A 25,205-nucleotide genomic window follows, 5' to 3' on the forward strand; every position below is an offset into this window, starting at 1 on the left:
GTGCTTGCATTAGCAACTAAGTGCCTCAATATTTTTATTAGAGATCTAGGTTGTTTATATGCATTGCTGTTATGTACAAAAGCACAATATTGTGCTTTTTTTTTTTTTTTTTTTTTTAAAGTATGAGTTCTTTTTTACAATATTGTGATCTTTTTTTAAATATCGCAAACTCCCCCACAATATCGTGATAATTATTATATCGTGAACTTCATATCGTGATAATATCATATTGTGATGTTTGGATATCGTTACATCCCTATTGAGGAATGCCTCAAACATAACCACAAAGAGAATTGGAGAGATTGAGCAACTTACTGCAATGCCAACTTCCAACTGCTGCGCATGCAGATTACTGAAATACAGTATAGTACTTGGCTATGATTGTGGCGATGCAAGCTGCAGTTAAGTGTAACGTTATGGTGCTTTTCTACATTTCAAGATATGATTATAATAGACACTGAATAAGCATTTTATATCCGTAAGTCAATATTTAGCGTCACAGTAGCGGTGTTATTGTCAACGCATGTTGATACCTGTAAACACTCATGACAACATTGGAAAAATACATATTTTTGTTTGGTACTTAGCAAGCACCGGTTACCTACAGTATATGATATACATTTATAATCATCAGATTTAAATTGTCATACAGTACAGTTTGTTGTTTTTAGTGCTGAGCTGTTTCTCAATGTGTTTGTAAATATATGAAACATTTTGCTTTCCAAACGCAGTACAGCGTACACTGAAATTCACCGAATGTATTTCTAAAACAGATAAGCGCCAAAACCATCATGCATTATATTCACTGTTAAGAATAGTGTTGTTCCGATACCGATACTGGAATCGGCAGAGGCGCCGATACTGCATTAAAACAGTGGTATCAGTGACTACTCACAAGTAACATGCCGATACCATTAATTCCAAAGCTAATATAGGATTTTAGAGGCAGCATCTTGTGTCTTGCTCGTGCACGACATGCACTGATATGTGACATGTTCACTGCATGCCGATTTAAGATATCCTATTGGCCCTTGAATGCTCTGAACCAATGGCAGGACAACTTTTTCATGTTGAGGAAAAAAAAACCTTAGGTATTGGTATTGGCCGATACTGCAAAGCTGGGTATTGGAATCGGTATTTGGAGCCAAAAAAACGGTATCGGAACAACACCAGTTAAGAACATTCCTGATATTTACTCCTTATGTTTTGTATACAGTACAATTAAGTACCAAACCATGTATTTTTCTAGTATTTTTCATGTTATGTTTTTTTTTTTTTTAAAGAGAGAGCTCAGAATTGTTCATTCAGCAGTCTTACCGATTCAACATCTTATCATCATTGCTCTCTTTTTTTTGTGCGTATGTGTGCGTGTGTGTGAGTGGGTGTGTGGGGGTGTGTGCGTGCGTGTGAATACGTGTAAATTTGTACTCATTAATTCACCTAAAACCTAATAAAAATCCCATTACCCTTCACCTTAACCGGATACTTCAGAGTCTCGCCAGAGTCGTGAGGTTCAGAAGGTCAGAAGACCAGAGGAAAGGTCAAAGAAATGAAAGATAAATCAAAGTGAAATCCAGCACCAACTAAACACCTCCTGCCATCCACATGGTTACAAAAGCAGAGTTTTACGCCAACCTCAGAAACCTCTAAATTGCAACAAATTAAGGAGATCTCAAGAGACCAGAGGAAAAACTAAAGAGAGGAAGGAGGGAAGGATAGATGAAGCAGAGTGAGATCCACAGACACCAGCAACCACTGATTCAACGAGCAGTTGGAGGGAGAAGTGAATTCTGTTTGAATTTCAGTATTTTTCATGTTATCGATGTGACACTAGATTGATTGAGATGTATCTGAGAGGAATATGATACAAAACAGTTTAACAGCTAAATCAGCACAAATTTTAAGTAAAATTTTTTTTTTGCTCTTGCTGACATGTCATGCACACGTGTACATAAAAATAAAAGTGCTGCATATTTTGTGTTTTACAGTATGTTGCCTTGAAGACTTTGTGAGTGCTGGTCAGAATCTGGATGGTCCAGATTTGACCCGCAGGTCATTCTTTGCTTAGCTCCGGTCTATGGGAAACATGGCTTTGTGTAAATACAAACAAATCAGATGTCAAACTGCTTCCCAGAACTGATTGCATTCGACCGCCGATGTTTCGCTGTACTAAGATAACTAAGATAGGAAAGCAATGCAGAATAACATCAAAATTAAGTCATGTTTCTGTCCAAATATTTTTTTTCTCTCTGTGCACTTTTAGGCATACCGATTGGAACCTCTTATTTTGAAGCACTACAGCAACATTGCACCTGTACAAATAAACTGGTAAGTCAAGTTGAAATGTTGTACATTTGTGAGAATGACATTTTCTTTCAATATCTCTTGGTGTGTAATGTGTCATCCCTTTGATTGACTAGACATTCTTGAACAAGATAAATAGGTCAGAATGTGTAACCAGATCCATTAAAGGAAGACAAAATTCAAGAGCTTGGTTTGAAGCTCTGGTATTAAAGGACAAAATAGCACAAGCTCAAAATAATCTTTGGGTTAATGTCCTTAATCCATGACAGATTTTAAATCAACAGTTTGAGAAGCTGTTCATCACGTTATGCAGATGACATATTTTCTCTGGAGCCACAGTGTTGACATTTGGAACACACTATGGGGCATATTCACTAAGAATGCGCTGCGTCTAGTAATAGCACGAAATATTGCACCACAACTGCACCCGCAGTCTGCGCCCAGTTACCCACCTATTCACTAAGGATATTGCTCTAATCATATACCGGCATAAACACGCCCACAAAACTGACAGCTTGGAGCAAATTTGCATCTGATTAACCACACATGGCAATGGATTTGCGGCAAGAATATGGTTGTTATAGTAACAGTTGCGAGAAAGATGACATCATCAGAAAGCGAGGTTGGACCGAGAGTAAGTGTTTAGAGCGCCATTAAGCTGTACAGAGCAGAGAGGACGACAACGACGTCATTCATTCATAAAGTACAAATTATTGGTGCGATCGTGTTTCAAAAATATATGTTAAAAGGTTGGCGTGGCCGTACAGTATGCATCTGGCACGTTAAAATGATCGTAAATGCCTCCCCGCCATTGCCGATCAGCCCGGGTTACGCGATGTATCTTAAACTAACACGGAAATATTTCCCTCTCGCTCTCTTTTTCTCTCTCTCTTTCCCTCCTCTCTGCGTGATCAGCCGCGCATGTTGTGCTGCAAATGGCATGCACTGCCGGAGATCGAGGTGCGTCAGGTTAATACATGCTTTCCAAAAACGTTATTTGCGTCACGCAAACGAGGTGTTGCTATTTGCGCTGGCGTTAGTGAATTAGACGCTGCTTATCAATGAGTCTCATTTGCATTGGGGTGGGCATATTTTGCGTCAAATGTATGCAAATTACCTAATTTACATACGCGCAAATAACACTGGCGCACCGTGACGCAATCTGTTCGGCAGAGCACTTAGTGACGGATTTGCCCATCTGCGCGTGTTTAGTGAATTAGGTGCTCCCTAAATGCTTCCTTAGCGCGGTGCAAAGGCGACGCAAACCTTAAGTGAATAGGCCCCTATGTGTGGCATTTTTTATTTTGTTGACAGTTTTATCAACTGGCTTTATTCTCAACAGATCCCACAGTGCATTGCGTAGCCTATACGTTTTTTTTTTTGTTTTTTTTTACATATATATTTTCATTTCTACGGAGCCCCTCTGGTATCAGGGTCTGATTTTTTTTTGTGTGCTAATCTGAACCCACAGTTTAGCAATCTGTACCCACAGTTTAGTAATCTGTACCACAGTTTAGCAATCTGTACCCACAGTTTAGTAATCTGTACCCACAGTTTAGCAATCTGTACCCACAGTTTAGCAATCTGTACCCACAGTTTAGTAATCTGTACCCACAGTTTAGTAATCTGTACCCACAGTTTAGCAATCTGTACCCACAGTTTAGCAATCTGTACCCACAGTTTAGTAATCTGTACCCACAGTTTAGCAATCTGTACCCACAGTTTAGTAATCTGTACCCACAGTTTAGTAATCTGTACCCACAGTTTAGCAATCTGTACCCACAGTTTAGCAATCTGTACCCACAGTTTAGTAATCTGTACCCACAGTTTAGCAATCTGTACCCACAGTTTAGTAATCTGTACCCACAGTTTAGTAATCTGTACCCACAGTTTAGCAATCTGTACCCACAGTTTAGCAATCTGTACCCACAGTTTAGTAATCTGTACCCACAGTTTAGCAATCTGTACCCACAGTTTAGCAATCTGTACCCACAGTTTAGCAATCTGTACCCACAGTTTAGTAATCTGTACCACAGTTTAGCAATCTGTACCCACAGTTTAGTAATCTGTACCCACAGTTTAGCAATCTGTACCCACAGTTTAGCAATCTGTACCCACAGTTTAGTAATCTGTACCCACAGTTTAGCAATCTGTACCCACAGTTTAGCAATCTGTACCCACAGTTTAGCAATCTGTACCCACAGTTTAGTAATCTGTACCCACAGTTTAGTAATCTGTACCCACAGTTTAGCAATCTGTACCCACAGTTTAGTAATCTGTACCCACAGTTTAGTAATCTGTACCCACAGTTTAGCAATCTGTACCCACAGTTTAGCAATCTGTACCCACAGTTTAGTAATCTGTACCCACAGTTTAGCAATCTGTACCCACAGTTTAGTAATCTGTACCCACAGTTTAGTAATCTGTACCCACAGTTTAGTAATCTGTACCCACAGTTTAGTAATCTGTACCCACAGTTTAGTAATCTGTACCCACAGTTTAGCAATCTGTACCCACAGTTTAGCAATCTGTACCCACAGTTTAGTAATCTGTACCCACAGTTTAGTAATCTGTACCCACAGTTTAGCAATCTGTACCCACAGTTTAGTAATCTGTACCCACAGTTTAGTAATCTGTACCCACAGTTTAGCAATCTGTACCCACAGTTTAGCAATCTGTACCCACAGTTTACTAATGTGTACCCAGAGTTTAGCAATCTGTACCCACATTTTAGTAATCTGTACCCACATTTTAGTAATCTGTACCCACAGTTTAGCAATCTGTACCCACAGTTTACTAACCTGTACCCACAGTTTAGTAAACCGTACCCACCGTTTAGCACTTCTGTGGCGTATGTAATACGCATGCGCACGCAACATTCGAGTGGTTGCTTGACAGCAGTATTAGCAGCGAATGGCTGCTTCTTTTCATCTTAAACTGTAGACTTTATGTATTCAGTTAATGTTGTGCTTGTGCCACTGTGAGGCACTAGAACACTTTTCTTTTATCTTTCTTTTACTTCCGTGTTAAGTTTGAAGGCTGTTGAAATGCAGATGTGTTTTGCTGTGCTCCGCAATAAATACGGCATACTTGGCAAAAGAAACTTAATCTTTCCGTCATCCATTCATCCGAATGCATCGTTAAACTGCCAAAACTAGTCTACAGTTTAAGATGGAAAGAAGCAGCCGTTCGCTGCTAACACTGCTGTCAAGCAATCACTCGAACGTTGCGTGCGCATGCGTATTACATAACGCCACAGAAGTGCTAAACCGTGGGTACGGTTTAGTAAACCGTGGGTACGGTTTACTAAACTGTGGGTACAGATTGTTAAACTGTGGGTACAGTTTACTAAACTGTTGGTACAGATTGTTAAACTGTTGGTACAGATTAGTAAACTGTGGGAACAGATTGCTAAACTGTGGGTACAAATTAGCAAAAAAAAATAAAAATTAGACCCTGACACCAGAGGGGCTCCGTTCATCTGTTATTATATTGTGTCAACAAAGGAACTGAGATTCATTAAACAAGTTGTGTCCACCACCAAGGGTTGTGTTTGGAATGTACAGTGGAACCTCAAGTGACGAACTTAATTGGTTCCGTGAGCATGTTTGTAACCTGAACTGTTGAAAAATCGAGGTACCCATTGTAACAAATGGAAATGTAATGCATCCATTCCACCCCCAACAGAACCAAGTTCTACTTTGAGTTTTTTTCCCCCTCCACTGTGTGGTTAAAAATAAATATAATGCATAGAACATAGAAATACAAGAAAACACACTATTATCTCGTTAGGTTATCTCATTAGGTCGCGGGTTGCTCCGGCATTCCTGGCTGGAGTTGGCATGTCACCCCCATGGGTTTTCTCCGGTCACTCCAGTTTTATCCCACATTCGAAAAACATCACCATTGATGAAAATGCCATGCTTGAAGTCCCATTTTCAAAAAGTTGTTGATTTAAAGTAGGGCTGGGTGATATGGCCAAAAAATAAAATCTCAATGTTTGCAGTCATTCAGAACGGTTCCGATTTTAATTTATTTTAATCTAACAATCCCAACAAACATTCATTTAAAGCAGGGGTGTCAAATTAATGTTAGCTCCAGGGCCGCATGGAGGAAAATATATTACCAAGTGGGCCGCATCGGTAAAATAACGGTATATAACTTAAAAACGATTGCCGTCAATTATACGCAGATTTTCGCTATTTGTGTGCCACCCCTAAATTGCGGAGCTCAACTGTTATCATATTGTTCCAAAAAATAATACAAATGCAAATGGAACGCGGCAACACTGAGTTCTGGACTGTTAAATCTACCTGTTTTACATATATATTGTTCCCAGAATGCATTGCGTGCACAGTTAATGACGTTATAATGACGCTAATCCTCGTCATATAGATTTGTGTTACCAGTAATTGAATTTGTGTCATATTTAACACATTTGTCTGTCTATGATTAAATATAATAATAATAGAAAAAAAACTCAACTTTAAATTGTGTGTAAAATAATGACATCCAGGACGATTCCCCCGTACAAGTTGCATTGCTCATCTGAAGACCGCTTGTGAAATAAATTTTTTTACTTATTTTGATTGTGATTAATTAGTCCGACATTACAATTTTTTTTTTTTTTTTACTTTACAAAATCGTCTTGCGGGCCGGATTAAACCACTTTGCGGGCCTTATGTTTGACACCCTTGATTTAACGGTTTCATTTATTAAAAAATAATTCCTGTGCAAAATGTTCAGGCAACAATCATGTATGTATACTGCTTCTAAATCAGTTTTAACATAAACTTAATATAACATAAACTTAATATTCATAGTTTGTGCTTAAATGCCACAATGAAGTAATTGGTCGTTATTGTCAACATGTCTTGTAAAGCACCCTTCCAGCATTCTGCCACTTGTGCAAAATTACAACTCACAAACACATTTGGATTTAACAGAACATTAGACAACAACTTTTAATAATACAGAAAACAAAGCTAGAGTTCACGATTTAAAATATTCTAAACGATTAGTTTTTTAAAATGACGACGTATCGAATTAATTTGATTTATTGCCCAGCCCTAATTGAAAATTTTAGGCCATACTAGTATAGACGTTGAAAGTATGCATACAGTAATTTAATTCCTATACAAAATTAATCAGAACAATAACTCACTTCCTTTAGAATGTATGAAATTCTGCATCAGTCTTTGCCCGACTAATTCTTCCACAGCTTTGTCGATAAAACCAATTGACTTGGGAATGGTGCTGTCCCACTGAAATATACTGCTTGCATAAAGACACACGTGTATAAAGACAAAAACAGTTTCATATAAAAATGTGTTAGTTGCACAATTTAAATTTGTTGCCCTTTAAGTTCTGTGATAGAAGTGCATACATTCTACTACGTATTAAACCTATTACATTCTTTTTTCTTTATACAAGTGTAATAATGGTACACACCGTTAATGGTAAAACATGCAAATTGTTATGACACTTTAACAGATTCATACAGTGCTCCGAAAAAGTGTTTGCCCTCCTCTCAAATTTCTATTTCTCCACTTTAATGTTTAATGTAATCAAGCAAATGTGAGGATAAGCAGTTCGGATAATGGATGGATGGATAGATACATCAGACAAATATAAACAAACAAACAGGAAATTGTCTATTTTAATTGTTGATTTTGACTTTTAAGCAAAACAAAATATTCAATGCTGCTGGGCTCTGTGAGCAAATACTTTTTTCACGGCACTGTACGTACCTTACAAATCACCCCGTCTATTTTGCTGTGAATGCAAAATGGCTGCCACATCCTGGCACTAAAACATCACAGCTCCCTCTAGAGCAGTGCTTCTCAATTATTTTCTGTCATGCCCCCCCGAGTAAGAAGAAAACATCTCGCGCCCCTCCCCCCACACGACTATAAATAGTAGGGGTGTGAATTGCCTAGTACCTGACGATTCGATTCGTATCACAATTCACAGGTCACGATTCGATTCGATACCGATTAATCCCGATATGAATTTATAAGTCGATTGTTGCGATTTTTTTTCATTCAAATTTAGAAAATACTAATCAGTTAGCTTGTAGAGTGTAAGATTTATATGAAAATGTATTATTTATTTATCTGAAATTTCAGTCTTATAGAGGTTGTAATCAGTTTCATGTTTGAACAGCATTAAAATAAAATATTAAGGCTTAATGTTCCGTTCATATAACATTCTTCCATGCTCAAGGTGTGAATCCTAAAAAAAAAAAAAAAAAAAAAATTCGATTCAGCCGATTATTGAATCGATTCGAGAATCGCGCGATGTAGTATCGCGATATATTGCCGAATCGATTTTTTTAACACCCCTGTAGCGATAATTGGGTCGTCCTTTGGACGAATTAATAATCTGGACGTTACAGAGGTAAATTGTATTTACCTCGATAACCTCTGGGGCACCACGTTGTTTTTGCTTTGGGTTACCAGGAGCAAACAACGACCAAAATCCTTCTTTCATCAGTCATTGATAATCTAAAGTCGCCACACTCGATATTCAGTGGTTCGTTGTACTAACAAAAGAATAATAATCCACTCGGAAACACAGATGACTTAGGCGGAATACAGTTAATAAAACATGCATTTATTCACGATTGCTACACTACAGAATCAAAACACTGCCTATCTAGCTATTCTACCATCAGAAGTAAATGAATAAAATAAAGCGAATGAAAATAAGGAAGGAATACGAATGAATAAAGAAACAGGGAAAAGAGAAATTTGACCTGCCAGATTTGTGATATGTTTCAAACCTAAGTTGCACGCAGTGGATACGCCGAGCTAGGAATCAAGCGCACTTACGAGAATGGGAGTTGCGTCGAACGAGCAGAAAGGTCTTCAAAAAGAAGGGGGAAAAATAGTCAATGTTCGTTCCAAAAAGGCAAGAAAATAAAATTAAAAAAAAGTTTATTCCACAGGTGAGCACGGGAAAGCCGCTCGCGGGCCTGGCGTAGTTGCGCGGCTCGTGCCTTGATTGGTCGGCGATCCGGCGAGGTTGATTCTCGCCAAGGTTGGTTTGCTGGGCAGCTGTCCGAGTTCAGGTGTTGCAGCTCGGTCAGTACGCGCCTGCGTACGGGGAAGGCCAGCCGTTGGAGGTGCGTTGGCACTGCGGCGGAGCGCCACCGAATAGCATGTGAGGTGCGCGGCTTAGGTGCACAACCTTGAGCCCGGCGATACGTTGCAAGTGTACGCCGGGGGCCGTGAAGTCCGGGCGGGCAAGCCGATGGTGGAACAAAAAACAAAAAACAAAAAACAAAAGAGTCTTTAGTCAGCGTTGCAGTTTGCACCTGCTTTGGCGTGGCGTGGAGCGAGGATCCGCTCTCGTTAACGGATGCTACCAGAAAAGAAAAGGGCCACGTGGTTGGCAAGTTTCTTGGAACAAAGAGTTCGAGCAGGCTGGGCCACTTGCAGGTCGTGCAACAGAGTTTTTGGAAGAGGCGGCGGAGGCAGGAAGAAGAAGCAAGAGCGCAAGCGGAGGTCTGCTCGTCCTTTTAAAGTCTCTGGGTGGGGCTTCAGCAGGTGATGGCACACCCTTCTGTTCGCTCGGGCAGACTTTAAGAGGAAAATTATCAAAGAGATTAATAATTTGGCATTAAATTTGGTCAGTCTGGCAAATCAGTTTTCCCACACAACCCGTTTAACACACATCGTAATTAATGCATCATAAACTAACTTGTGAGGTAACTTCTACTTGTCTAATCTGACTGAACTGAGAGATATTGATTACCTTTCATTCTTTATGGAGTACAAATGAAATAGGATGTTCATACACACAAAGATATAACATGAATCATTCGTAGTTCAGTTGTCTGTCAAGAATTATCATGGTATAAATGTGTAAAATGCGGTTACTTATGTGAATTGTCACTAAGGATAGTTCCAAGTTTCACCACTTGGAGGTGTTGTTGCTCCATTCTAGACGTTCCAGGAAGGGCGAGACGCCAGAACATCCTTTTGTGATTGATAAGAAGTCATGAACATTCCTTTGATCGGTCATTTGTGTGTTCCAAACCATTGGAGCCATTTGTTCGGGCTCCGAGAAGACTGCTTGAATACACTCCTTCGGCAGACGCATAAATTCCTTTGTCACCTGGTCAGCGGCTTCAAAAGAGTTTTGTTGGTGGCTGGGTGACCACCTGCCGAGCTGACCAGGCTTGGATCCTGTCTGGGCAGTGGAATATTCATGCACTGCAGAGAATTTGCTTTAGGAGAAGCAAACTTTAAAAAAAAATTAGAGGGTAGAGTGGAACTTAGGCAATAGTTGTTACAGACCCCCCTTCGTCAAGCGGGATGAATCTTCAGGATGACCAGGTTGACGGGTCCAGATGATGCGTGGCCAGGGTCCAGGCCACGGTCAGACGGCCGGAGTCCCACTCACGCTCTGCTGCAACACTCAAGACATACCACTGGTGCAACTTTTCTCTAACCTCTGCCTGTTTATGTGTATGCAGGGTATGTCTGTGTGTTTTCAAGGTGTCTCTATGTGTATTCAGTTAACAGTGTGTGTCTAACTTGGTGCTGTGTCAGCTGACTGAGGGACTCGGGTCCCAAAACAGGCGCGGGCCTGGGAAAGACGCAAGACGCGAAATTCCAAACAAAAGAAAAGAAAGAAAACTTTCCTAAGGCTATAAGGCTAGTATCATATTATGAGTAACTAGGGAAAACGAACAGCAAATTAAAGAAGAGAGAGAGAACGAAGAAGAGGCTTTCGCCTTCTAAAACTCAAAAACCCGGGACTATACTCAGGCCATAGCTCTCTTATAAAGATGGGGAGGTTGTCTCAGGCACCTGCGTGTAGGTGCAAATCTCCACCCCTGGGGGTGTTCGTCAAAAAAAAAGTCTTAGGCCGGTTAGCGCGACACTATCGTTGCTAGGTACTTAGCTATCGCATCTTCCTATAGCGTAATTAAACACCCAAAAAGTCGTGCGCTATCCAAGAATAACTGAAGGGAAAAGGGAAAAAAAGGGAGGAGGAAAAAAAAAGAAATGAAAGGAGAAAAAAAAAATCAGAGTATCCTCGGCAGTCGCGCTAGACTAAGGGAAGGGAGGCAAAGGGGCTTAGTTAGATTAGCTAGACTCACTAACGCTTTAAAAAGAGTACTCTGACCTGCTTTTGAAGGCCTTAAGTACGGGGGAGCTTTTTATGGCTAGCAAAAACTGATTTCACGCAGCATACCATTCATAAGTATTATAACACCTTGAGTGTACATAATCTTTTGAGTTCAAGTTGCAAATCGTTTTATAGTTGTCTTATCTAGTTCTGCATAATGCTATCGGTGTTACAGCTAGGACCGTATCCTTAAGTGTTGCACCAAGCGTCTGCAAATAAGTAGGAAAACACAGTATGCTAACTTCTCGCAATCATTCGTAAGCAATCCTGGTTATTCAGTCAAGGCAATTTTCGCTGCAAGTCCGGGTTCAACCGTTTCTGGCCAACTCACCACAGCGGTCATGCACAATATCAGGGTCGTCACCATATCACACCATCCTCTAGCAACCAACAAAGACAAGCGGATTAGCGTCGCTCAGTATGATATCACTTAGGGGTTCGGTAGGTGCAGCGGGGTGTTGACCCCCCTTTTGCACGTCTGATACTCAGCTAGGTCGGTCGACGGAGTTTGGCGCGTCTGTCGAGGGTGTCGGTTGGGTCGCTGACTTGGAGTCAGCTGGTGACCCCCCTTTGTCAGTTTCGCGCGTATGCTGGTCCTGAGATTCGCTCGATCGCGTTCCCAGACGTTCAAAACCTCAGTGACTCTTAATCTGATTTCGGTGGAACCACCTCAGTTGGTCCCCCTGGCGTCCTTTATTCATCCTAATTTGATAGGCGACGGGTGACAGTTTGTCGACGATTTCGTATGGTCCTGACCACCGGGGAAGAAATTTCCGGGCGATGGCCCTCTGGGCACGCGGAGTATTAGCATTTGGTTGCGCGAACAAGTAGTACCATACTCGATCACCTATTTCGAACTCGGTTCGTGAGGCTTTCCTATCGTAGTAGGTTTTCTGACCTTCTGCACTTTGCTTAAGCCGTTGTTGAGCGAATGCAAACGTGGCCCGGAGGTGGGCTTGCAAGTCCTCCACGTACTGGGAGGCCGTGTATGCCGTGGTTAGGTTTGTTTCTCCTGGCTGGTACATCAGGTGCAGGGGGAGCGTCATTCGCCGTCCGGTCATCATTTCAAAGGGGGCCACCCCTGTGGATTCGTGAGGGGTGGCTCGAATCGCCATGAGGATCAGTGGGAGTCGGGTGTCCCAGTCCCGATGGTTGGAAACAACAAACTTTTTCAGCAAATTTACCACGGTGCGATTAGTCCGCTCCACCTGTCCTGATGACTGCGGGTGATGGCTAATGTGCAACTGGGCCTTGATTCCGAGCATTTGCCAAAGTTGTTGCATTACCTCGGCTGTGAAGTGGGTTCCCCTGTCTGAGTTAACCCGTGAGGGCAACCCGAAACGGGAGAACATGTGGTTCATCAGCAGGCATGCAGTGGTGTGTGCGGTGTCGTTTGGAGCAGGCAGGCATTCTACCCACTTGGTGAACGCGCAGACTACTGTAAGAAAGTATTTGTTCCCTCTCAGAGATCTGACCAGTGGTCCCACCCAATCACTTTGGAGATCAGACCATGGGAAGTTGACTCCTTTCTGTTGGAGTGGTGCTCGGTGACTCGGGTTTGCTGGCTGAAATTGGCAGCAAACCAGGCATCCTTTGATGTAGGTTGCTACATCATTATGCATGCGCGGCCAGTATGCCACCTGTTGTAGTGCGGTGACCGTGGCCTTGAATCCGCGGTGGCCTGCATAAGGCGCGTCGTGGGCGTATGTTAGCAAGACCCCCGTTTGGCTCCGTGGAACCACCAACCGCAAGGCAGGCGGAGACGCGGAGTCATAAACCAGAAGGCCTTTAACGAGACGCAGCCTTTGCAGCACGGAGAGCAAGTCTTTGAGGTCGCTGTCGTCACTCAACGCGTCAGGCGACACGGGGTTGGCGACAGGATCAGAAAGGTGCTGAATTATTTTGAAAAGCGCGGGGTCGCCGGCTTGTTGGGCGACCAAGTCGGAGGTTCGGACGGGCGGTACGCACGCCACGGGCCCCGTAGGGGTTTGTGTGGGGGTGTCGCGAGACTCAGCGGCGGCCGCAGCGCGGCGGCGCGTGAGAACGTGGACCTCCAGGGTGGGCTGGGTGGTCAGCCAAGCTGTATCAAATGTCCAAGGAGTCCCGTTGAGGGCCCCTTGTTTGGCTAACGTGTCCGTTAGGTCGTTAAAATGTTTGTCAGGTCCTGGGACTTTTGAGTGTCCCCGGACCTTTTTCCAATAGACATGCATATCATTGGAGGAAACCAAATGGTCGCATGTCAAAATGAGGTCGCGGTGTTTAACGGGTTTCTTTGCTGACGTAAGGAAACCATTTCGACGCCACACCGGTAGATGACAGGTGAAGGCGAGGCGGGCATAGTTTGAGTCAGTGCAGATAACCAGCACCGTGACACCGTGTTCAACTGCCAATTTGAGTGTAATCAGGATGCCAGCGATTTCCGCATATTGAGAAGAGTGGGGGCCCAATTGGAGTTGCAGTGGTTTGCACGGTGTGTCGTTGACCCAAGCGATGCCCACCCCAGCCTGCAGCTGGGTTTGGTGGTGGTAAGAGCAGCCATCCACGTAAGCTGTAGGCATGTCTTTGCAGACATGTTCCTCAAAATAGCGGTGACGCGTGAATTCCGGCATCGGTGCCACGGCGACGTCTGTCGGCGGGGTCGGGGAAGTTGACACACAGTTCTGGCAAATCGCTAGATCGGTACCCAGCGGTAACTTTGCGTTTTTCGTGTACCGGACTCGAACATCGTAACTTTGTAACGCCATAAGCCAGCCGGCAATGCGCGCGTTCGTTACGCCGCCGTCTCGAATGCGTTGGTTGTTAAGAAAAGTAACCGGATGATGGTTAGTATACATCAGGTGCAGGGGGAGCGTCATTCGCCGTCCGGTCATCATTTCAAAGGGGGCCACCCCTGTGGATTCGTGAGGGGTGGCTCGAATCGCCATGAGGATCAGTGGGAGTCGGGTGTCCCAGTCCCGATGGTTGGAAACAACAAACTTTTTCAGCAAATTTACCACGGTGCGATTAGTCCGCTCCACCTGTCCTGATGACTGCGGGTGATGGCTAATGTGCAACTGGGCCTTGATTCCGAGCATTTGCCAAAGTTGTTGCATTATCTCGGCTGTGAAGTGGGTTCCCCTGTCTGAGTTAACCCGTGAGGGCAACCCGAAACGGGAGAACATGTGGTTCATCAGCAGGCATGCAGTGGTGTGTGCGGTGTCGTTTGGAGCAGGCAGGCATTCTACCCACTTGGTGAACGCGCAGACTACTGTAAGAAAGTATTTGTTCCCTCTCAGAGATCTGACCAGTGGTCCCACCCAATCACTTTGGAGATCAGACCATGGGAAGTTGACTCCTTTCTGTTGGAGTGGTGCTCGGTGACTCGGGTTTGCTGGCTGAAATTGGCAGCAAACCAGGCATCCTTTGATGTAGGTTGCTACATCATTATGCATGCGCGGCCAGTATGCCACCTGTTGTAGTGCGGTGACCGTGGCCTTGAATCCGCGGTGGCCTGCATAAGGCGCGTCGTGGGCGTATGTTAGCAAGACCCCCCTTTGGCTCCGTGGAACCACCAACCGCAAGGCAGGCGGAGACGCGGAGTCATAAACCAGAAGGCCTTTAACGAGACGCAGCCTTTGCAGCACGGAGAGCAAGTCTTTGAGGTCGCTGTCGTCACTCAACGCGTCAGGCGACACGGGGTTGGCGACAGGATCAGAAAGGTGCTGAATTATTTTGAAAAGCGCGGGGTCGCCGGCTTGTTGGGCGACCAAGTCGGAGGTTCGGACGGGCGGTACGCACGCCACGGGCCCCGTAGGGGTTTGTGTGGGGGTGTCGCGAGACTCAGCGGCGGCCGCAGCGCGGCGGCGCGTGAGAACGTGGACCTCCAGGGTGGGCTGGGTGGGCAGCCAAGCTGTATCAAATGTCCAAGGAGTCCCGTTGAGGGCCCCTTGTTTGGCTAACGTGTCCGTTAGGTCGTTAAAATGTTTGTCAGGTCCTGGGACTTTTGAGTGTCCCCGGACCTTTTTCCAATAGACATGCATATCATTGGAGGAAACCAAATGGTCGCATGTCAAAATGAGGTCGCGGTGTTTAACGGGTTTCTTTGCTGACGTAAGGAAACCATTTCGACGCCACACCGGTAGATGACAGGTGAAGGCGAGGCGGGCATAGTTTGAGTCAGTGCAGATAACCAGCACCGTGACACCGTGTTCAACTGCCAATTTGAGTGTAATCAGGATGCCAGCGATTTCCGCATATTGAGAAGAGTGGGGGCCCAATTGGAGTTGCAGTGGTTTGCACGGTGTGTCGTTGACCCAAGCGATGCCCACCCCAGCCTGCAGCTGGGTTTGGTGGTGGTAAGAGCAGCCATCCACGTAAGCTGTAGGCATGTCTTTGCAGACATGTTCCTCAAAATAGCGGTGACGCGTGAATTCCGGCATCGGTGCCACGGCGACGTCTGTCGGCGGGGTCGGGGAAGTTGACACACAGTTCTGGCAAATCGCTAGATCGGTACCCAGCGGTAACTTTGCGTTTTTCGTGTACCGGACTCGAACATCGTAACTTTGTAACGCCATAAGCCAGCCGGCAATGCGCGCGTTCGTTACGCCGCCGTCTCGAATGCGTTGGTTGTTAAGAAAAGTAACCGGATGATGGTTAGTATCAATCGTTACTTTTTGGCATCCAATGTAGTTTGAGAAATGTTTGATTGCCCATACTGTGGAAAGCAGGGCTTTTTCGCAGTCGGAGTATTTCAATTCGGGGCCGTTCAACGTTTTACTGGCGTACGCCACGACGCGTTTATCCTGTTCGTACATTTGGTACAGACCCGCACTCAAACAATGGTCGGAGAATCCTGCTTCCAAGAAAAATTCCTTGTTGCTATCGGGGTACGCGAGACAGGGGGCGGAGCCCAGCTTTTGTTTTAGCATATTCATCGCGTTGTTTTGTTCGTCACCCCAATCGAAGGGCGTGTCTTTCTTCAGCAGGTTAGTAAGAGGGCGTGCTATGTCAGCAAAGTGTTCAATGAACTGGCGCGAATAGTTGCACACGCCAAGGAAGCTGCGCAATTTTGACACATCGGTGGGGGTTTTGATGTCAAGAAGGCCTTGAATACGGCTGGATTGTGGTTCAATCCCGTTCGGCCCAACCAAGATCCCCACGTAGTTGACCTTCGTGCGACACCACTGACCTTTCAGGAGGGACAGTTTGGCACCTGCAGAAGACAGCTGTCCAAGAACGTGGTCGATTTCCATCAAGTGGTCATCCAAAGAGGAGCTCCTCATCATAATGTCATCGACATAAATGAGGTTGCCCCTGGCGGCGGCGTCAGGGCACGCCTTGTTGAGGAAGATGTTAAATTCGGCTGGCGAGTTGGCGTAGCCGAATGGACACCGGTTGAAAGTGTACTGTTTGTTGCCAAAGGTGAATGCCAACTTGTATTGATCCCTGGGGTCTACTGGGATCGTCCAGAACCCCGAAGCCACATCGATGGTGGTGAAGAATTTGGCATCTCGAACCTTGGGAAGTTCCTGTTCAAGTTGTGTCATGGGCCATCGCGAAAGAGGAACCTGTTGGTTCAGTTTGCGATAGTCAATGGTCGGTCTCCATGTGCCGTTTGGCTTCAAGACTGGCCACAATGGAGCCGAATAGGTGCTGTTACAGGGGCGAATGATGCCCTTTTCCAGCATGGCGTCGATAGTCTTCTGTACTGGTTCGTAAGAAGCTATCGGAATCTTGTACTGGCGCACGAAAGTTGGAGGAGCGCCGGGCTGAGTCGGGATGCGGACTACATGTAGTGCCGTCAACCCGCAATCCAAGGAGTCCTTGGCAAAAGACGGTGTGTATTTCATTAACACGGTGCGCAAACGTTCGCGGTCCTGTTCGGACCGGAGCGCGTCGGCGCGGTGCAGAACTTCTTGGAGGTGCGCCTCGAACTCTGGGTACGGTTGGAGTCGTGGTTGGTTGAGGTTTCTCTGGGTTTCCAGAGGGAATGCTCGAGGGCGTTGGAGGCAACGCGCTCAAGGCTTAAATCACCAGTTGTTGGTCTGTCCCCAGGTCCACCCGGACGATGTCTTCATCGTTGGTGGGACCGGCAGGGTTGACCGTAACAAGCTGAGATGGCCTGGTGAGTCTTCGGCCACCGGTGTCTTCAGTCAAGAACAAGTCAGATGGGATGTGTCCAACCACAGGAACCGTTAGAGTGAAGTCATGGAAGTCGGAACGGATGAGCAGGCCCAGACGGGTCGCTTTTGGTATGCGAACGTCGTGCGAAAGGGGGTTGTGAACCAAGATCAGAGTGGTGAGGGAGGCGTCCACGATGGGCGTGGCCTCCAAGAGTAACGACAGGTTCATGAATTCCGATGAAGGTTGAAAGAAAGCGGAGCGAGCATTCAAGACCTGGTTAGCTCGTGCTACCAAGCGAACCGGAATGTTGATCGTGGTCGCCGGAGCGATCACTTCATCCTCGTTTACGACTTCGCAAGCATCTGGGATGGTCTGCCCGGACTTCATGTTTGGAAGACTGGGAACACAAGCGAGAGGTTCCGAGTTGGTGAGGGACCAAAGCACGTTGTTGATGGTGTCCACATGGACGGCAAGACGAACAAGCAAATCTGCACCCACAAAAAGGGTGTGAGGCGCGTCCGGGACAACTAAGAAGTAGTGGGTCAGTGAGTGCTGCTTCCACTGAAGGTTTAAGGCGCACACGCCCACTGCAGTTATTGTAAGAGGAGGTTCCGTGTTCAACGGAAACCGGCAAGACTTGGAGACGAAAAGAATGTTCGGGTCGAGATCTCGCAAGTTGTCAGCGAATGCTGCAGAAATGGCTGATTTGTCAGCCCACAAGGCGAGGACAGCGTCACGAACAGGTGCACCTTGCACGTGGACACCTCCGATGATGCGTGGGGCGTACCCTGCATCAGGCGGTGGTGGGTCAAGGTCACAAAGAAAGGTGTCATGGCTTCTCAGCCGGTCCTTTGTCGGGGATGCGAGGGGTCCTGCCTTGGACTGAGTGGTGTCCCAGCTCCCTGTGGGGGCGTCTGCTTCCCCGAGGGGTGGCTGCGCCCGAGTCACAGTGCAGAGCTGAGCCTGGTCAGGGCCCGAAGGAAATGTCGGCAGGGCCTGCCGCACCTGGGCCCAAATCTGGAGTCTCTGGTAGTCTATAATGGGTTGGAAGCGGAACAACAGGTCTTGGCCAATAAGAAGGGGGACTGACTCAATGGGTCCCACATAGACTGGATGGATGAATTCCATGGGGCCAATGGACCAGTGTACCATCGCGACAGATTCCAGCTTTGTGTTAGTAGGTGAGAAGGCGCTAACGGTGAGTGGGCACCGCCGTAGGCGGAGCGGTCGACTGTTAGCTTGTGACGCGGCGCGGAGTTGTTCGAACACCGTGTTGGACATCACCGTGATGTCTGCGGCGGGATCTACAAGGGCTTCGTAGGTTAGAGCTCGCTCCAGGGTGACGCTCAGATAGAATTTACGAGCTATCCCCCTGGTGGTGAGATCGCCTAAAAGCTGTTGGAACGGTCTCACGTCATCGGTTGATCGCGATACATGCGGGTCTGCTGTATTTGGATCAGCCTGCAGTACCAATATTGTTGAGTCAGAAGGCAGTTTAGTAGGTGTCTGAGTGTCGGCTACTGGAGGCCCCTCTGGTGACCTCTGCTGGTGGGTCACTTCAGTGGGCATCCGGCCGTCGGTTAGTCATAAAGGCGGGTCTTTTGACGAGTCTTTTGACAATTTCAGGAGTGCCTTCAATATGCCGTTGGCAACTGCGTTGTGGTCAGTCTCGGAGTCGACTTGGCGGTTCCGGGACTCGCGGCAGGAATCGGTTGCTGGCGCGCGTTCGACTTTATCACGTTTTGGATGATAGCGCGAATCGGGCTTACCTTTAGCAAATTTGGAGCGCCGGCGGTCGTCAGCTTGCTTTTCTCCGTCCGATTTCTCGTCACGCGAGTAGTCGGTTTTGGAGCGCGGTTTCCGGTTTCGCGGGGCGCGGGACTGTTTTGACTTTTTTGATTTAGTCTGGTCTTCCCTCGGAGCAAAGGAGCAAGCTCCCTCCAGCTCTGAAGGAGGACCCACGTCCACTTTATAAATTCCTGCGTCGCCTACCTTGGGGGCGGATAATTTTAGCTTTGCATAGCCCCTAGCTGCTAAGTCACGTAGCTGCGAGCTATTCAGTGTCTCAGGACACAAAGCCAAGTAGTGGTTAAGGTTTTGTTGGAGGTTTCGGACAAACAACGTTTTAAAACCAGGATCTTCCTCCATGTTGGGCTCGTTACGAGTCCCAAAATAGGCATCGCGAAGACGACTGTAGAAAGCCTGAGGAGCCTCCTGCTTTCCCTGTTTGACGAACATGGCGACTTCCATGCCCGACAACCCAGGAGAACCGTCAAACTCGCGTGAGATGGCTTGGTGCAGTGCCAAGGGGTCAGACAACACATCAGCGGGCTGCCGTTCCAGCAGTCTGTTGACTGCTCGGCTGGACGTCATTTTGATCAAGTACAACTTATCTTCCACGGTTGCCATTGGGAACCTCTGGAGATGATAGTTGATGTCTTTCAAGTACTCTGTTGTGTTGTGGGACCCCCCTGGTTTCGGTTCGAATTTGGCTATATTTCGAGCCAGCTTGTCCAAATCTTTCCAGGCCACGCCCATTTGTCCCTCCAACGGGGGAGTCGACATGGGTCCACGTTGGAAACTGTCATCACCTGATGGCCCGAAAGCGTGTGGGGAGGCGGCCATTGGAGGTGCCAGGCCTAAAGCGGCGGTGGTCACTGGCGGCGTCCTCTAGGCGGTTCCGGACTCAGGTGGCAGTTTGAGCTGTGGTGCTGTGGCTCTGGGATCAGGAGGTATGTGCGGGGGTGGAGCTTCCGGCCGGGAGGCTCCTCGGGAGACCTCATGCAACTGCTGCGCACGTTGCAACTCATGTTTAATATGAGCTAACTCTGTCTCATATTCCTGCTGGCATTGTCGGAGGCGGGTAACCTCGGCTTCAGTCAATGCTAATTTGGTTCGCAGGTCATATGAGCGGTCCACTTCGGCATTACGTTCCTCCCTAAAGATTTCTACCTGAACTTGGAGGGGCTTCACTTCATCGGTTGACTGAGCTAGCGACGAACTCACCCGAAAGTAATTAGCTTCTGCTAGCCGAAGTTGGTCTTTTGACGGTCGTTCAGTCAAGTCAGTCACCTCTGCTTTTAGTTTGTGAATTTCATTTGCCACGGATCTCAGCAGTTTTTCTTGCTCTCGATTTGTCTCTTCGGCGGACGCGAGAGCTTGGGTTAACTCACCAATCTTTTGATGGGAGTCGGGAGTGAAAGCAGACTCATCTGCATCACTGCCCAGATTTTCGGCTAGCGCCGCATCTGCGCGGGCTTCTGCCTCATCCAGCTGCGCTTTAACGTCATCCAGCTGGGTCTCCATGACCTTCACTCGGTCGTGGGCGGCTTCAAGCTGTGCCGTGGCGTCACGGCTCTGCTGTCGTGCCATGTCAAGTTGGTGTTTCACCTGACAGTCCTCGGCATCGCTGAGCTTCAACTGAGCGGCAAGGTTCAAAGTCAGACATCCGAGCATTCGAATGAGTGATTTGTCTTTTGGGGCTTTCGTCTCAGCGTCATTCATGAGCTGTGCGAGGTTATCATTTAGCGTATTAACATCCGCATCCCTAATAGACTCAGCGTATCCAGGTAAGAAGTCCTTGGTCAGCTTCTGCACCAGTTGAGCTAAGGTCTCTAAGCTCTCACAGGGGCTGGGAGTCTCTCGGGGTGCTGCCATATTGTCAATAGCTTTTAGACGATCAACTTATACTAGCGTTTAATAGTTAGTTAATTAGCGTACGCAGTTAGCTAACTACCGCTGTCAAGTATTATCGTCAACAATACACACTGGGTTCAAATTATCAAAAGGGAAATTGCCACAAAAGCAAAAGATTTGTAGTGGGCTATGCAACCCACAGCTTACACTATAGTTGTAAAAAATCAATTCCAGTTATCAAAACCAACAAAAACAAACAGCAACAAAAATAAAATAATAAATAAAGAAAAATAAAAAAATTAATAATACTAACTTCAACTTGATTCACTCAGCAAAGAATAGCTTAAATGAGGGACAGAGTAACTCTGAAATGTTACAGCGGTCAATCCCAAAAGCTAAATAAAAAAAAAAAATTCAAAAAAAAAATTCAAAATTTTTTTTTTATTTTTTTTTTTATTTTCTTTTTTTGGAAGTCGAGTTAAAAGTTGAAATTAAAATTAAATAAAATAAACAACAAAGCAAAAAAAGGGGAAAATAAACTTAAAGGGACACTTTACTTATTGATCCATTTTTAGCAGCAAAAAGTTGCTACTTTTTCAATAATTAATTTGGTGACGTGATTATTTTTTATGTACATTTAATAACTTTTAAACCATTGTTAAAATGAATCGAACGCCGGCATGTTTGTTACACGTGACTAAATAACCCGGATGTTTACGTCACTAGTGTGTAAACGCTACACTATGGAAGCACTATGCAACGCAGCCGTGCATCTAGCGTCAAACCCGGAAGGATTAAACCTTATCGCTTCGAGCCAACACGACAAAATAACACTACCGAAGGAAAGTCTGCCTTGGATGTGAAAGTTGTGGCGCCAGATGGTCTTTTCGGGCACAAAATAAACTTTGACGAACGAGTGAATCAGGCGGGGGGTGAGTGGTGCTCGTGCGGGAGCTGCAGGAATGGACAATCCGCTAATGAATGTGTGCTGTCTGGAAATGAAAGAACTCGAGGATTGGTTCCTTGCGGACAATCTCAACTGCATCCTGGAACATCAGACATTCAACATGGCAATACTAAATAGACATTCTCAGGATAGCTTTGGTTGCGATGAAAGATGTGAAGAAGAAAAGTCTTGGAGGAGCAAATATCCAACAGGTAAAGTGACACACAGTACGAGCAATGCAAAACGTGTGGAACTGACGAAATATTTCAGGAAAAAGAAAAAATAGTAAAATTAAATGTATCGTCGTTACAGCACCCAACCTCCCCTAGCTGTTTTTTTTTCTCTTTTTTGCGTAGCGTCCCACTGCGGTCAGGCCAGCCGCCACTCGAAAAGACGAAGTCAAGCCAGCCGCCCCAACGATTGTTAATACTGTGCATTACGGTAACGTGCCGACGTGCCCCTGCGTTGGCCACCTTCAAATGAATTATGAAATAAAACAGTCCGTGCAGTATAATAACCAATGCCCCCCCACCCCCGAAACATGCCTACCTTTCGCTTTAAATTTGCTTCGCTTCTCCGAGATCTTTCAGTGGCCGTAGTAAGACCTCGATTTGTGCCGGCTGTTGTGAGAGTGAAGGCTCCGTGTTGCTAGCAGTTGCGGCTCCTCCATCGGCTTGATTATTTCCCACGTCTGGTTCTTTAAAGATACTCGGTACTGCGTTGGGCTTTAGTATTAGGCGTGTGGCGTACCCCATCTCAAATTGTAACATATATTCGAAGTCCTCATGCCTGAAATGTTCGCTGCGCGCACGCCTGCTTGTCCTTCGGGAGGTTGACAGCACTTAGCAAACAAACCATTGTCTACTCAAGTAGCTTTTTTTTTTTTTTTTTTTGGGGGGGGGGGGGGGGGTCTCGCGGGTTTTTCCTTGCCGACGCCTTGCAAAATTTTGCAATACAGTAAGGCATAACTGACGTTTGTGTCTTCCTCGTTGTTATGTCTGCGTGAACTACTGTTCCCCAAGCGAGTATACACACTAGTGACGTCACCACTTGGGGGCGTTGCAACACGGAAGTACTTCTATGTTGAAAAAAGTTAAATAAATCAATATAGGAGTGTATTCTTCAGCTCTTATGCATGTTTCGTAGCTATACTAACTATTTACTGCCAATCAAGCCATACATGTAAAATTAAAGGAGCCTTCCTTTAAAAGGGGTTAATAGTCTTAGTCAAATGACTGATTACAGTGTCAGTACAGTTTATGCAAATGTCTTGTGGTCTTGGGGTTTGGGACACCAAAAATTGCAAAACTATACAGAAATATTAGAGCTGCCTCTCTAATAATAGCTAATTCGAACTCACACCTTCTTATTAACTAGACCCAACCGAAAAACAAAAACAAAAGAACAAACGAAAACAACAAAATTAAAAATAATGGATAAAAATGAGAAGAAAAACAAATAAAAGGGAAGGAAATAATAATAATAATACTAGGTCTACCAAATCAACTAAACAAACACAAAACCCTAAATTAAGTAGAATGTTAAGTCGAGAATACAGCTAGTTAGCCTAGTATGAAACTGGATAAGAGGGAATATGAAAAAAAGAGAAAAAAGAGAAAAACACAACAGTGTAAATAGTTCCTTTATATTAATTTGACCCATCAGTATGTTTTGTTGATGCAACCGTAATTGCTCTCACGCTAAGCAGCGTAAAAGACTAGAATGCGGTGGCTATTACTATAATCGTTAAACGCAAGCAGTCAATTAAGCCTACAACTGCGTTTAATCGGACGTGGATAATTTTTTTATTATCCTTGCGTACTAACAGTGACGACAATCACTAAGTACAACGCTCGACACGGAAAACAATTCAAAAAGCAATGTGAAGTGACATTGAATCAGAATTATCGCGGAGCAAGGAACACCGGCGTTAAAGCAGCAGTGGGGGGGCGTCAGTTGTCTATTGACAGTGGAGCAAGCTCGAGTGATCTGTGTCACTCCAAACACTGACTGACAGCTGACAGCCTGCAGGACTCACTCCCCTTCGGGGCGTCTGCAGGCGTGGCTCAAACTCTCCAATGAGAAGGGAGGGGGAGGTACTCAACCACGCCTCCACGAGCCACACAGCTCTTCACAAGGACTATGGCGCCACCTTGTGGAAATGCGTACACGGTACAGGTAAGCAGCTAACGTCTTAGCGCTCTGTTAATCCGCTCGCCACGAGCTGAAACTTTGAGTCGGCGGCAACAAAAGCTCAGTCACGACTCAAACTTCTCCCACAAGCTAGGTGTAGGAGGAACACGGGGAAAGTGACTCGGACGTCGTTTACGTTGCTCGCGGTTAGCTACTCCGAAGCACGTAACTCGAGTCGGGTCAAAGCGACGCACGTAGGCTGTCACCTGACTTCCCACAATTTCCGGAAACACAACAACACAAAGACAAACAACTTCAAATTCAGCCAGCTGAAATCTAAAAGTTGCACAACTCGAGCTCTATCACGTACGTTTTCAAATACAAGCCACTATTTCCTCAAACGGTGACCGGCTCTTACTTATCTTCCAACAATCACTCCCGTTACTCTCGTTTACTTATAGCACGCCACACGCAAGATGGCGGCTTAGCAGACGCTCGATTCAAAGCTGAAGGGGAAAGTCAGTGCCGTTCTATGTAAGAAGAAATGTTTACCCTTTTACACAGAGACAAATGATTAGGTACACTACGTGAAATGTGTTTTACTTTTCACGTCCAAAGTCTTGTATTTTCGAGTGGATCTTCTTATGTTTTGTAGCCTCACACGGCCGGCACCATTATGTAGCGATAATTGGGTCGTCCTTTGGACGAATTAATAATCTGGACGTTACAGAGGTAAATTGTGTTTACCTCGATAACCTCTGGGGCACCACGTTGTTTTTGCTTTGGGTTACCAGGAGCAAACAACGACCAAAATCCTTCTTTCATCAGTCATTGATAATCTAAAGTCGCCACACTCGATATTCAGTGGTTCGTTGTACTAACAAAAGAATAATAATCCACTCGGAAACACAGATGACTTAGGCGGAATACAGTTAATAAAACA

At 45.6% G+C, this 25,205-nt stretch overlaps 1 protein-coding gene across 1 annotated transcript in view; it reads left to right on the forward strand.

Annotated features, from left to right (window-relative positions):
- ddhd1b (DDHD domain containing 1b) overlaps positions 1-25,205 on the forward strand; it is a 72,724-nt gene that overhangs the window by 35,183 nt on the left and 12,336 nt on the right. The window contains exon 10 of the mRNA XM_077510005.1: positions 2,264-2,328. Coding sequence (XP_077366131.1) covers positions 2,264-2,328 — 65 coding nt within the window. The remainder of the gene's footprint in view (positions 1-2,263; positions 2,329-25,205) is intronic.

The sequence above is a fragment of the Festucalex cinctus genome, chromosome 21 (assembly GCF_051991245.1).
Source record: "Festucalex cinctus isolate MCC-2025b chromosome 21, RoL_Fcin_1.0, whole genome shotgun sequence".
Classification (NCBI taxonomy): domain Eukaryota; kingdom Metazoa; phylum Chordata; class Actinopteri; order Syngnathiformes; family Syngnathidae; genus Festucalex; species Festucalex cinctus.